The sequence below is a fragment of the Scardinius erythrophthalmus genome, assembly GCF_964197995.2.
Source record: "Scardinius erythrophthalmus genome assembly, chromosome: 21".
Classification (NCBI taxonomy): Eukaryota; Metazoa; Chordata; class Actinopteri; order Cypriniformes; family Leuciscidae; genus Scardinius; species Scardinius erythrophthalmus.
The window spans coordinates 23,053,629-23,068,078 of record NC_138241.1 but is presented as its reverse complement, the minus strand read 5'-3'; the positions used below and the strand labels follow the sequence as shown (position 1 = coordinate 23,068,078).

Genomic DNA, 14,450 nt, shown 5'->3' with positions numbered 1-14,450 from the left:
AGGTTTTCTTTTTCTTTTTCGTTATCTAAGCAAAAAAAAAAAGCTAAAGATTTGATTGCCCAATTGAAATATTGAAATGAAATCCATTCAGATAAATTAGAGCTGTACTTGTATGCCTATTGCTAACATAGAAAATAACGGCTTGTTAGAGGCAAAGTGTTTGTGTTTTATGCATGTGTGTCTTTCCAAGTGCGTGAGGCCAGTACCTGGTGTTTGCTGAGCTTTATGATAGTATAAGGCTGATGAGTGATCTTCTGTGGCCGCCAGCTGCTGCTGCTGTCTGCTCTGGTCTGCATGTCCCTGCACATCCCCGTTCTCTCCATGTATATGTGTGTGTGTGTGTTTTGCGTACAGGTGACCGCTGACTTATTGCGTGTGAAGGAACAGGAAAAAATTACCCCTCTGAATTTATGTGAACACCTCCCCATCACAAGTGTCAGCATTTGTGTGGTTGTAGGTTTATCTGAGCATATGGGTTCAAAGGGGATAAATGCGGAGAAAATGCGGAATAAGAACCTTAAAAAACCCGAACGGAAGCTTTTCGGATACTGTACTTTATATACACTATACCACAGTGACAGAGCCGAAGGTAGCTGAATAATTAATGAAGTACAAGCGAACAGACTTCCAGCTGTTCAGCCACCGTAGGACACGCTATTCATAAATGTTTGAATGTCCTATAAGAAAATATATTCAAATTGAAAAAGCACAAAAAAGCCTTAATGGAAATATGAATTGCCCAAGTTGAATACGATGGGGGACAGAAAGGGCGAAAACGCTGAGCGAAGTGCAATTATGTGAAAGCAAATGTTATGGAGCCTCAGAACTGGCTTTGGTCCTCTAATTAAAATGGCTGAAAATGTTTTGACAGTGTCTGAAGCCATGCCCCGGGCCCCAGCTCTGCGCAGCTCCAATTTCTCTTCCTTACAGATGCAGCGATACATTTATGCAGAACGTGCTGTGAATATCTCACTCACCCCCACCTCCTCCCCTCTATTTCATTCCCTCGTTCTCTCTGGCTCTGAGAGAGACAATGAAGAAAAGAGGTCTCCATGATCTGCGCTTCAGAGGCTGCAGCTGAAGCCCCGTCAGTGCGCATTGTTATAGGAATGATCTGTGTGTTTGTGCAACTCTGATGCCGTTTTGGTGTTTGTGCCGGTTAAATGAGTGCTAGGGATTAATTAGTACTCAGCCATATTGAAAAGTATGTTTCAAAATATGCATTTTTGTAAATCTTTGGGGATACCTCAGACTGAAATCTATTTTATAACAATAATTCCAATAATAATGACTTTTTTTCTGCAGTAATTATTTTGGGCACAAAGCCTGTGTTCCTCACAGGATTAAATGAATCTGGGTTTAATTAATTGATGCATTTGGAGCAGTATAGTAGTTTGCACATTGATTAATTAGGCTATTTATGACAATGAACATCACTCTCTGTTTCCATTCCTCTACAGTCTTGTCATTCTTTCTAGGGTCCCAGATATGTGTGTGCGTATCTGGATGCAGGTTAGCCTGGTATTTGTTTCTGAGCATTTTTTTTCTCTCTCCTTAGCTTAAAAAAAGAAAAAGAGCAAAGCACACAACCTTCCTATGCTGTAATTTGTGCTCTCTATAATTTTGACATTTTGGTTTTGGGTTAAGAGTAGTCTACAGTTGCTACCATCAGCAGTGAGGTTTTCTTCTCACAAGAGAGAGAGAGAGAGAGAGAGAGAGAGAGAGCGAGAGAGAGGATGCGCGCATGGTTTTACGCTCTGACGGTTATATAAAGATTTGCCCATTTAATTACAATCATAAACACAGTTTAAGAGGCTCTGACTGTATTATTAAAATTATGTTTATGAGGTTATGCAGGAATTCATTTTTAAACAGTCCATTCCAGCGTCTATGGAAGCCTGATTCGCACATCCAAAGTGCAGGAGCGGTCGGAGCAGCAGTTACAATAATCCGGGTGACGGAACAACGTTTTTGTTCATTGTTCACGGGTGTCTTCGCCAAGAGTTCTCCATCTGTCCCTCTGGGGCTTCTGCTCTCCAGGCATGTTCCCCAGTGGTAAAGCGGATCCCCAGCACAGCTCCTGGGCTGCTTCTGCATGAAGTCATCATCAGGGTACACGCTCTCCCTACATTCACATCCATAAGCAGAGTAATGTTTGACTGCTGAGTTAGTGCTTTATAAAGAAAAGGTTTCACTGGGGTTGTTAAGTCTGCATATTTATGGAGCATTTAAACACTTAAGTCAGGTGTATGAATGCCATTTGTATTAATAACAAACCAAGTGTCGCTGCAAACACATGATGCTTTTTTGTTGTGATAAATATACACAATTTTACAGTTCAAAAGTTTGGGGATGGCAAGATATATATATATAATATATATATATATATATATATATATATATATATATTAAAATACAAAACAGATGTGTGTCACAAGATGTCACAAGATCAAGTGTCACAAGATCAGAAATCATTCTGATTTTCTGCTTGAGAAACATTTTTTTATTATCTTCAGTGTTGAATACAGTTTAAAAACGACCTTTTTTGTGGAAACCATGATACCCTTTTTTAGGATTCTTTGATGAAAAAAAGTTCAAGAGGACAGCATTCATTTGAAATATAAATTATTTGTAACAAATGTCTTTACTGTCACTTTTAATTCATTTAATGTGTCCTTGATGAATAAAAGTTTTAAAAATGAAATATTTGAAAAAACTTTACTGTCCCCAAACTTTTGAATGGTGTATTTATCCTTTAAAACATAAACTGCTTTGGGCGGTATGTTTAAAAAAAAAAAAAAAAAAAAGGCAATTTTTTTTTTTTATATCATATAGTGAATATGTGTGTGACAAGCAGAGAAGCACAGTGTCACAGCAGGGAAGTCGAACTCTCTGGCGCTCAGTATTTATATTTCTCCCCAGAAAAAGTCAAACCAACTACGACACATGTGCACGTGTCTCACATGCACAAATATACATTTATACGCACATATAAAGTCCTGATTGGCCTCCTTGCCAAAACAATAACGCTTTCATATCCCGGTTCTTTAAAAGCATTGGGGGGTAATTGTGTTTTGTCTTCGTTCTTGTGTGGCAGATTGTAGAGCAGTGCCTAATGACACACCGAGAGGATTGTGAAATTAGCCTCATTGTTGTTCTTAAATACTGAAATCAGCTTCTTGTATTCAGCAATAACTGTATCGTTACGGTCGGTCCCGAGCAGCCGGGTTTGATTTGACTGGCTTGAGAGGGAAACGTATGCCACTCTCTGCAGTTATCATTAGCTGGGCAGGCCCTGTTTAGCCGTGTGTATTTCTGATTGGAGGGGACACGTCTCTCCTCGCTGTAATAATGATAAGGAGAGGGGAATCAGGTGTGTGGAAATCTCTCCTGCTCTTAATTGCGTTTGCTTGTCCGGCAGGCAGGCAGACGGGAGACATGATGGTGTACATCGGAATGAGTTGATGCTGGGAATACTTGCATAATGTGGAAAGGGAATTCCAGCAGGATTTTAACCCATATTTTTTTGAACATCACAAATTGTGGATGTACACTCTTTTACTCCATTCCTTATAAATGTAGTGCTGCAAGTGTCACAGATTTTAAGTTTATTTCTTAACTCCACACATAGATAATAGTTTCTGTGTCAAGTATTTCTTTTAATTAAGTCTTTTTTTCCCCCTCTCTGTCTATTTGGAAAGTGCAAATAAAGGGCGCATTGCATCTCATTGTTTAGATATTACTCTGCGTTCTTTTGGCAAGGCGGAGAGAAATGCATAATGTTTGGGTTTGGAGGACACACAGTGTGAGAAGTGTCTTTTGCAGGATTTTTATGACACTTCCTCTGTCCAGCTTTGTCAGTGAACAAGTGTTGGTCAAACAGGCCTTTGTTTGTGGCCAGTCACTCGGCACACCACAAAGAGTCTGGAACCGGACAAAGAGGCAAGTGTATGAGAGCGGTGCTGGGCCGACCCGACCAGACTGCTTGGAGGAATACTGATACAAGCCAGAGGCACACATGACCTGAACACAGACACTCATTAGAAACTTCACTCTGGTCAGATTTACAAACATTTTCTTTTCTCTTTTTTATTGTGTTTTTAGATGTTTGGTATGTATTCAACATGAAATATTTTTGGGAGATTCACATGTCCTGCAGTGTGAACTTGTAAAAAGTATTTTAAACAGTATTTTGCTATAAACGTGTGTATGTGTGTGTATAATATTTGTACTTTTACAAATTAATTTGTTACATTGCAGGGCAATTAAAATTATCTAGCAAATGCAAAAAAGTTGTAAAAAACTTTAAATGAATTTGGGACCAGTAACCAAATTTTAGATGTACACTACCATTTAAAAAGTTTGGGTTCAATAAGATTATTTTTTTGTTTTGTTTAGCAAGGACACATTAAATTGATCAAAAGTGACAGTAAAGGCATTAGTAATATTACAGGTTTTTTTTTGCTTTAAATAAATGCTATTCTTTTAAACTTTTTAATTTTTTTAAAAACTTTTAAAATTTTTTAATCAGCATTAGAATGATTTCTGAAGGATCATGTGACACTGAAGACTGCAGTAAAGCTGCTGAAAATTCAGCTTTGCCGTCACAGGAGTAAATTACATTTAAAAATATATTAAAATACAAAACAGTTATTTCAAATGCTAATAATATTTCACAATATTACTGTTTTTACTGTATTTTTAATCAAAGAGACTTCTTTCAAAAACATTTAAAAAACGTACCAACCCCAAGCTTTTGAATGGCGGTAGTGTATTCTTTATAATGTACGTTTCTACATAAATTTCAACCCAAAATACTTATTAAAAAGTTTGACATTGATTGATTTATAAAATGTATTTTATTCGTTGTAAACAGGATTCATATGCATTGTGCTTAATTTACTTTATGAAAATGTAATATGAAAATTGTAATTTCATAATTTTGAGACTTGAGCAGGTGCAGAGGTGAAGGGACACCTCAAACACAAATATATGCAGAGGCTCTTGAAAGCATAAGCCGCTGATAAAATTCAAAAATGATATTACATGGCATTGTCCTTTACCCCCCTGCATTCAGTAATCCTGTTACTGCATTGTTGCATTACTTCAATTACCATTATCTCTGAGAGCTGTCTTAACACAATCGTCAAGGACAAAACAAAAGGAGCCGCAGTCTCGGCTAGTGACAGCAGTGAAGCTGTCGAGATGGAAGGCTGAGAGTACAGCTCGTGAAATGCCAGCAACTGTCCAAATGACCTGCGCTTTCGCATGTAGGAGGTTTTGAATTGCTCTACGCAAGTGCGTTCATATCCGGTGCTTTTGTTTGCCATGGACGCCGTTTGTGTTGTGTGTGAGTGTGTGAGTGAGGGGGGTGGTTTTTAGTGGTGGGAGGAAGAACAATGGATGAATCTGCATGTCGGGGATATTGGGCTGCCCGAGCTGTTTTAATCTGGCATTCATCTTAGTCTGCCAGCGCCATCGATCCAGACGGCACACATAGAAATGCACCCCGCTCTCTTAACAAAGCCAACTGTAGACATTACTCCAAATATACACGCTCTCCATCTATACGTGTCAGTCATCCATGTGTGTCAGTCAAGATAAATCCATTGGTAATGCTTGTTTCATGCACTTAGCAGTATTTAACTGTATTTTAATGGAATTGGTATGACGGTAAAACAATTTTTCATTTGTAAATGCGCTTGTGTAACTAACACAATGCCTTTTGAACACCGACAAACAGGTTAGGTGTGTGTGTTCGAGTGCACTTTTGCAATATTATTCGACTGACCTGTCCCCTAGGCGGATTTTATACATTCTGCACTCCAGACGAGCTGTCTGAAATTTGCGCAAGTCATAACTTGACACTTTTTGGTTATTTTTGCACTGTAAAGCTATCTGTTTGGTGTGCTACAGTTTTCCTGTGCAAGATGCAGGACTCAGCAAGGGGGGGATTGGGTGGATGGGGGGCTCACAACATATTTCCTTCCTCCTCGTCTCCGGTTACACCATGGGCACCAGTCACTCTCTGCCAAGCCATCACCGCTCTGTAATACAGCCTTACTTTTTGTCAAGATCATTTAATGTGGCTTTATCTAACTGCAGTTTAATGCGGGTGTGTGTGTGTGTGTGTGTGTGTGCCGATTTAGCTGGATTAGTCGGTCCTGTGAGGATGTGGTTGGCAGTTTTGGGGGTGTGGGGGGGGGTTGTTCTTGTTTTCCCGTGGCTCTGTGCTGTAACATTGCTCTGACATTTCCCTGTGTAAAAACTGCCAGCAATGCACTGAGTGCTCGCATCCGTCTGTAAGTAGCCATGCCGCTGCCAGCTCCCGCAGACCAGTCCAACAACTGTCACCGGCAGTCTCTGCCTCCAACGCTACGTCTTGCCAGCTTGTCCGGACTGACCCGCTTTCGCTGCAAATTGGAGAGCTTTCTAATTAACTGAGGAATCGGTGAAAATTAGAGCAAGGCCGCTTTCCGACTTCTCTTAAGTGTTTAGAGTGTCAAGGCACAGATTATCATTACATTTAGCAAGCTTGCGCACCCAGCGGTGGCCACGTAAGTTGCACACATTAAACAGCTGAGAACCCACAAGTCCCTCGTCTGCTTTTATTGCTCATCCATCCCGAATGCTCAGCTCTCGACTTCCCGTCTCAAAAAGACAGTCAATGATGCAAAGAATACTCTTTCATCTCTCTTGAGGAAATTAAAATTAGACCAAAAGGAGGGGGAGGCTAATTTCTTTGGCAGGCTGCTGCTTTTAATTCCACCCAGTAAAATCTTCAGAGTCTAATAGCAGATTATTGGAGCACCTGTCGGTGGTTCACCGACTCCTGTCATCGGAACAGATTGTGACAGTTTTGTCAGAAGAAGAACCTGGCTGCGAGCGTGCCAAGCACGATGCCCGCATGGCACACGCCGGTGCCTGTGAGAGGCACGCCAGTCAATAATACTGCAGCCTGCGTGAAGCTATCAATTATTGCCGCAATTATTTGTCTAGTTGGATATTCAAAATGTCATGTGAAAAAGATGATTACATATTCCGCCGAGCGTTGCCATGTGTAATGAAATTAAGTCGGCCCTTGTTAAACATGGAGATGCGGTAACCTGTCCTTCAGAGATCCCCATGGCTGGTGAGGAGATGCCGAATCCTCAAAGTCTATTTAAAGACTCGAACCTTCCGTAGACCCGAATTGGGTTTTGTGTTCGACATGAGGCAAATTAAAACTCTCTCTCCAACTCGACAACAACAGATAGCCATTATGGTTGTAGCTGTGTGACGGGAGTGAAAAATACCCTTTGCATGATAATACAAAAATGTATACTAGGTTAAACCCTCTGCAGGTGGCAGCAATTAAATGTAATTTCTGCAGATTGTAATGATCCATAATTTAGCTGGCCTTTGCATCAACCCCCCTGTTATAAAGTAGTGTGCAGTCTTGATTTGGTGCAGGGCTTTCAGCTGTTGGTCATGAGTGAGATTGTCAGGAGGTGCTCGTGGGTGGCAGGGCCACAGATCAGCAATGTGCTGTTATTTTTCTCTCTATTTACACCAACCGTCACCTCCCTCACTGCCCATCTCTCTCAGCTGAAAGCTGGCATGTGATATCGTCACCATTGCTCTTTTGTTCTGGGACCTTGGATTTTTTTTTTTTTTTTTTTATGTCTGTCAAATCTGATTTTATTTTGAGGTCTAAATGGCTTTATCTTTAGCACATACCAGGGTTATATGCAGTTTCTGGTGGTATTTGGAGAGATTTTGATTTTGAACTTTTAAATGTGTATGGTTTGTTACCTTTAATTCATAACTTCTCAAAATAGACAAACATATCATAGTTTTTAAATGATATTTGAATAAGAAAGTTCAAATTTTGTTAAAGAGTACATAAAGAGTACATTTTGAGTGTACACGCACACTTTTTTGAGTACTTTTGTTAAATATCTCGTAATAAATCTCATAAATATATATATTATATCGTCCCTTTCACTTCTCAGTGAGAGACAAGCAAGTTCAATGGTCTTATTAAATAAAGATGATATTTTGTTTAAAAGTGGGTGATTTTCAAAATGTACACTATAATTAGAATAATGATAATGCTAACTGATATTCAGTATATTTTGAGTAAAAGAGAACATTACGGTGGTGTTACTGACAGGGCTCAAGTTGGCAAAGTTTTGGGAAACACTGGTAAACATCACCATCTGGTATATTATTTTTAGCTTCACTCATGTCATTCCTAACATGCAGCCATTCCTAAACACTATCATTTATTTGTTACACACCTTGCTCATCATGTAGGTGTGTGTTTTCGTTGACCATGTTTAAGAAGTGCCAAGGCAGAGACAAAATGATGACAGCACAAAAGGGTTCAGTGATGTCCGGAGGTGGCTGTCTGCCCGCAACAGATCCTTCCAGAACCACCCCCATTTGTGTGCATTAACAGGATTAGCTGAGAAAACCCACAGTGGCTCTGGCCTGCCTTTCCTCCTCTGAGCAGCAGAAAGGCCTTGCCTCGTTACATGCTTTGCTGGCTATTGAAGACTTCAGAGAAAGCCCCTCTGAGGAAAACAAACTAGATGAAAGAGTGCACGCTGCCTGTTCGGCACCGTTCAGCACCTCTTTCAGCCTTTCTTCTCGCCATCTCTCCATTTTTTGCTTTTTTTCCTCTCCCCCTCTTTCTCTCGGGATGGTTGTAAACAGTACATGATAGCAGTTTAGAGACCTCTGGCTTGTGGGGGGAGTTAAATCCATCTCCCCTGTCCATTTTTGATGTTTGTTGTTGTGGTTCCTGTGTGGATGATGGCTCTTTTCCTGACCGCTTGACCTTGCGTTTTTGGGAGCGTAGGTAGATATCTGTATCTTGCATATAGCATCCCTTTTAGCGCTGGTAATTTTCAGAGTTCAAACTGTCACTCATTACTTCATGAAAATATCCATTTCATTGCCATTTGTGAGCTAATCGTGTGTTTTTAACTATAGGCATGCTGAACCCGCTGCTTGTTTACCTGTTGAAGATGCAAAGGCCATTTTCATCACGTTTTTTTTTTTTATTTAGAAATGTAATCAGTGTAATTATCAAAAATGGTTCTGTAGCTTTTGACAGCTTTCTATCTGGACTACATAAAACATTTAGACAAGCATATTTATGAGAGAGGTGTATGTAAATGAAGATGTTTTTCTTTTTTCTTTTTTAAGTTATAAAAGCATCTCTGGTCATCATTGGGTGTTATTTAATTTACAGAGACCAGGTAATCAAAAATACCAAGGTGTTCACATGTGAATATACTGGGAATACTGTATCAGTTCCTCCAAAATGCAGAAAGAAAAATATTTCATAAATTGGTAACATTGCATCAGGCGTCAGCACAGTGTGTTTAATGTTGAAAGGCTCTTGTTTCCAGCCTCCTTTATTATTTAATCTCCTAAATAAGGTGGCGTGGGTGTCAGAAACATCAAATGAGATTACAAACGCAATGGGAGGAACATCACAGGTCACTGTCAAAGTGCCGTTGAAAGTCAATTATTGTTTTAAGTGTTCCTTTGCTGTGACAATTGTCCACATCACAATTTCAGATGTAAGGGAGGGGATAGTCTCTCTCGTTTTTTTTAAATTTATTTTACCTTCTTTTATTTCCACTTGAAGCTATTTTTGTTTGAACACATCTTTTGTGAGATTGCATTTGGAGAGCAGACAATTTATTAAATGGAATTCTAATTTCAAAACAAAAAACAAAGTGTTGTGTGAGGTGTTACAACAAATGTTCATATTCCCCTCTAGCTTTGCACTGGTTTACAACACCTGAACATTGAGTAATGTAACCTTAAACAGATCCTAACAATGTGTGTGCTTCCTCTGTTGCTCCCTTTACAGGATCTATTACTTTAGTCCTTCCAAATTTTGTTTACTGTATGCTTCCTGTTCATCTGTTTTTGTACATGGATGAAAGCGTTCAGCTTGAGAAAGCAGTATTGTTTGCTTTTACTGCCCGGCTGACAACCACAAAGCAGAAGTGCATCACCCCATGCAAAGACCTGAGCCAAACCCCAACACAGTCTTTCTCTGCTGGAATATCAGTGCTTTGTCTGGTCTTATGTTGTGAAAAGCTCTGCTCCACTGGGTTCTGGCCTGTACTGCTGTTTGGGAGCATGTTTATAACAAGACCTGTGTTTACTGTTATGTGATACTTACTTTAGCCTGCTGAGGGGCTAAAGCTGTTGAAAGACTGTTAGTATGGGGGGCTGCAAAGGCCCGGGGTCTAGGCAGGTTCATAAATGATTAAGGCCCAATCTGTAGGGTTTTTGTACATCCAAAATACACCAGGGAGCAACTGAGAAAGGGAATGAGTGTGAACAAACACATGTAGCAGATGTAGAGACCTATTAACCAAATGGTTTTCCTTTAAATTACTTTCAGTTAATGTCTTTGGTACAGTTAGAGAATTAACTCTTCTGTTGTGTGTTTTGCAGGTAAAGATGAGCCCAGCAGCTACACTTGCACAACCTGTAAACAGCCGTTCAGCAGTGCCTGGTTTCTGCTGCAACATGCCCAGAACACTCATGGCTTCCGCATCTACCTTGAAAGCGAGCGCGGAAGTCCGCTCACGCCCCGTGTGGGAGCTCCTTCAGGAATGGGCGCAGATTGCTCCTCTCAGCCCCCTTTGCATGGCATCCATCTCCCAGAGGGAAGCCCATTCAACCTGCTGCGGATACCCAACTCTGGACGCGATGGACCTCCTCTCCGAGAGGGTCGGTTTCCCCCTACGCCGCCTCTCTTTAGCCCTCCACCCCGCCATCACTTGGACCCTCATCGCATGGAGCACCTGAGCCCGGAGGAGCTGGCTTTGGCCACCCATCACCCGAGTGCCTTCGACAGGGTGCTGCGCCTCAACCCCATACCCATGGATCCCCCAGCTATGGACTTTTCTCGTAGGTTGAGGGAGCTGGCTGGTAACACCTCAGGGTCAACTCCTCCTCTCTCACCCAACCGTCCCAGCCCTGTGCAACGGCTACTACAACCATTCCAGTCAGGAACCAAGCCACCCTTTCTCTCTAGCCCTCCCCTACCTTCCATGCAGTCCCCCTCTGGCTCCCAGTCCACCCCAACCCCTCTTACTCAGCAGCCCAACACGCCCTTGAAGTCCAAGTCTTGTGAGTTCTGTGGGAAGACCTTCAAGTTCCAGAGTAATTTAATAGTGCATCGACGCAGTCACACGGGTGAGAAACCGTACAAGTGCCACCTGTGTGACCACGCCTGCACGCAGGCCAGCAAGCTGAAGCGGCACATGAAGACACACATGAATAAGTCATCACCAATGACTGTCAAATCCGATGATGGCTTGTCCACAGCCAGCTCCCCTGAACCGGGAACCAGCGACTTGGTGGGTAGTGCCAGTAATGCCCTCAAGTCTGTGGTAGCCAAATTCAAGAGTGAAAACGATCATCTGATTCCAGAGAATGGAGAGGAAGAAGAGGAAGAGGAAGAAGAGGAGGAGGAAGAAGAAGAGGAGGAAGAGGAAGAGGAGGAAGGAGAGGAAGAGGAGCTGGATAGGGAGAGAGGTAGAAACAACTACCACTTTAGCCTCAACGTTGAGGCTACACGGCACCACGAGAACAACGGTGGCCGTCTGGGTGCAGGTGAGGGTGAGGATGGGATCCCGCGCTCGCTGCCTGAGGTTACTCAGGGCATGGGCTTAGCTGCCAGCATGCAGCACTACAGCGAGGCATTTCATCAACACAAGCGAGGAGCTCTAAACTCTGACAATAATGCACATAGGGGCATGTGTGATGAGGACTCTGCTCTGGAATCAGACAGAGTGGACGTGGGCTGTGGCTCAGCTATCAATGGTCGCGGCTCGTCCCCCAGCGAGTCTGCCTCCGTTGGTTTGTCCAAGAAGCTCTTACTGGGCAGTCCCAGCTCACTTAGTCCTTTCTCCAAACGAATCAAGCTGGAGAAAGACTTTGACCTCTCGACCCCTACAATCCCAAACACTGAGAATGTCTATTCTCAGTGGTTGGCTGGCTACGCTGCCTCTCGGCAGCTCAAGGACCCCTTTCTGAATTTTGGGGATTCCAGACAATCGCCTTTCGCCTCGTCTTCAGAGCACTCCTCAGAAAACGGAAGCCTGCGCTTCTCTACGCCACCAGGGGACCTGGATGGTGGCGTCTCGGGCCGCAGCGGGACTGGCAGTGGTGGCAGCACGCCACACCTTGGGGGTCCCGGTCGGCCCAGCTCGAAAGATGGCCGACGCAGTGACACCTGTGAGTTCTGCGGCAAAATATTTAAAAACTGCAGCAATCTGACTGTGCACCGGCGCAGCCACACGGGCGAGAGGCCTTATAAGTGTGATCTCTGCAATTATGCATGTGCTCAGAGCAGCAAGCTAACACGGCACATGAAAACACACGGGCAAGTGGGCAAGGACGTTTACAAATGTGAAATCTGTCAGATGCCTTTTAGTGTGTACAGCACCCTTGAGAAACACATGAAAAAATGGCACAGTGACCGCGCATTGAACAACGAAATTAAAACTGAGTAGCGGTGAAGTGTGGTGACTCACTTGCCTGTTAACAGCGAATAACACCTTACCCCACTCCCACCCTCATCCTTGTAGATTTCCCTGTTTCACTAGTCCAGTGGCGGCTAAGACAACGTGCTTGGCACCACCAGCACACCCTTTTCATTTACCGTTGAATGCATGATCTGTATCGGGGCAATACTATTGCATTGACGCAAACTTGGAGCCTTTCTCTTGTGCAATAATTTACATGTTGTGTACTTTTTCTTTTTTCTTTCCCATTTTGGAAAATTATGACAGCATGCATGATATATTTTGGCTAATTTTAAAATAAATTGTCCCTGGTTGGTTAGTTGTTTAGTAAATGTGTTGCTGTTTTAACGTTCATTATTTTGAAATGTTTTTTCTTTAATTTTATTTTTTTATTTTAAGATCTAAGAAAAAGAAAAGAAAAACAACCATGCTGCATACATTCTGTAATACATATCATGTACAGTTTTGTGTTGTAACATGGAGGACTACAGGCTATTGCTTAACCCTCTTTGGACGGGCTGGATATCGCACTTAAACTAATCTTTCAAAAAGATGTTCTGTCCACATAGGGTTAAAATATGAATTGGCCCCTATTATGGAATAAAAGTAATGACAGCCTTTGAATTTCTTGAAAAGGAAACAGCATTAAGATTTGAATTTGTACTATCATTTGGTAAAACAAACAAAAAGAGTGCCTTGGATATCTTGAAATTGCATTGGTTAATCTCATCTGCTGTAATTCTGGAGTCTCAGCTAGATACTACGTAAGGATCGATTGGATCCTCAAAAGGTTCTTGCATCAAGCACCTGACCGCTACAGTCAACTGTGACTTTAGAGAGAAATAGTAGTAATCAAAAAGCTAAGTAAGTTTCTAGTTAAGCATCATTAGGTACCTATGTAAAATGTATCTTTCCATTGTGGTTTATGTCCTGGGCATGGCACAAGCAGTATATGGTGTGAGATTCAGTCTTGTTTACTTCTTCTATCTGAAGGTACTGTACTTGGCGGTACTAGTTTTCAATCCACAATCATTTGACTTTTCTGTGTTTGTTCAAGTCTTATCTTCAGTAGCACAACATTTTGACGTTTCTTTGATGACCATTGTTAGTGTGAACGTCCATTGTGAAGGAACACTTGAGGGCATTTGGACCGAACTAATGTAATGTACACTTGAGAATTGGTTATTAAGAAAGCATTGAAATATTTGCAGCTGTCAGTGATGATTAACTATGAATTGCCTACAGGTCTGAGTCAAAATCTTATTTCTTTATTATTGCCTATGTCTGAGCTCCCTAAAAGACTAAATGAGCCTGAAAGACCGTCTGAGCGAGAGAGAGAGAGAGAGAGAGAGAGAGAGAGAGAGAGAGAGAGAGAGAGAGAGAGAGAGAGAGAGAGAGAGAGAGAGAGAAACAGAGAGGGGGAAAACCATATATGTCACTTTTGTTCCTTTGTTTTATATGAGTTTCACACATAGTGTGGTATAAGTTGACATTCAAGGAGACTCTTTTTCATTGCTGCATTATGACATCAAGGACTTTAGACAACGTTTTTGGTGTTTAGACAGCACCTGCCACTCTGCCCTTCTTTTTGTATTAGACATGCTAATTGGAAGTATAGTAGTTGAGTATAAATTACAATTGCTTGCTTGTTGGACAACGAAGTGCACTGTTAAAGTTTCCCAGTTTACAGGTATTCACGAGAGGGAAAACTTCCAAAAGAATCGAACATGGTGTCATTATTTAATGTAAAAAAGCCAACTCCTCCTCTCACCTCACGAAGATAAAGCCCAACTCCGATATAATATTATTGTGTCAAAGCACACAGTGCTTGACAAAGTACGGACAATTGAAACTTGCTGCTTTCACTGCAAGAACTTTTTTTTGTACAAATCTTTTTTTAAG

General features: G+C 41.7%; 1 protein-coding gene across 1 annotated transcript in view; it reads left to right on the top strand.

Annotated features, from left to right (window-relative positions):
- The window catches only part of bcl11aa (BCL11 transcription factor A a), a 50,463-nt gene extending 37,284 nt beyond the window's left edge, over window positions 1–13,179 (top strand). Inside the window, exon 3 of the mRNA XM_081351316.1 lies at window positions 10,468–13,179. Within this exon, the coding sequence (XP_081207442.1) occupies window positions 10,468–12,536 (2,069 nt within the window). The 3' untranslated portion in view covers window positions 12,537–13,179. The remainder of the gene's footprint in view (window positions 1–10,467) is intronic.
- The last annotated feature ends 1,271 nt before the right edge of the window (window positions 13,180–14,450 follow it).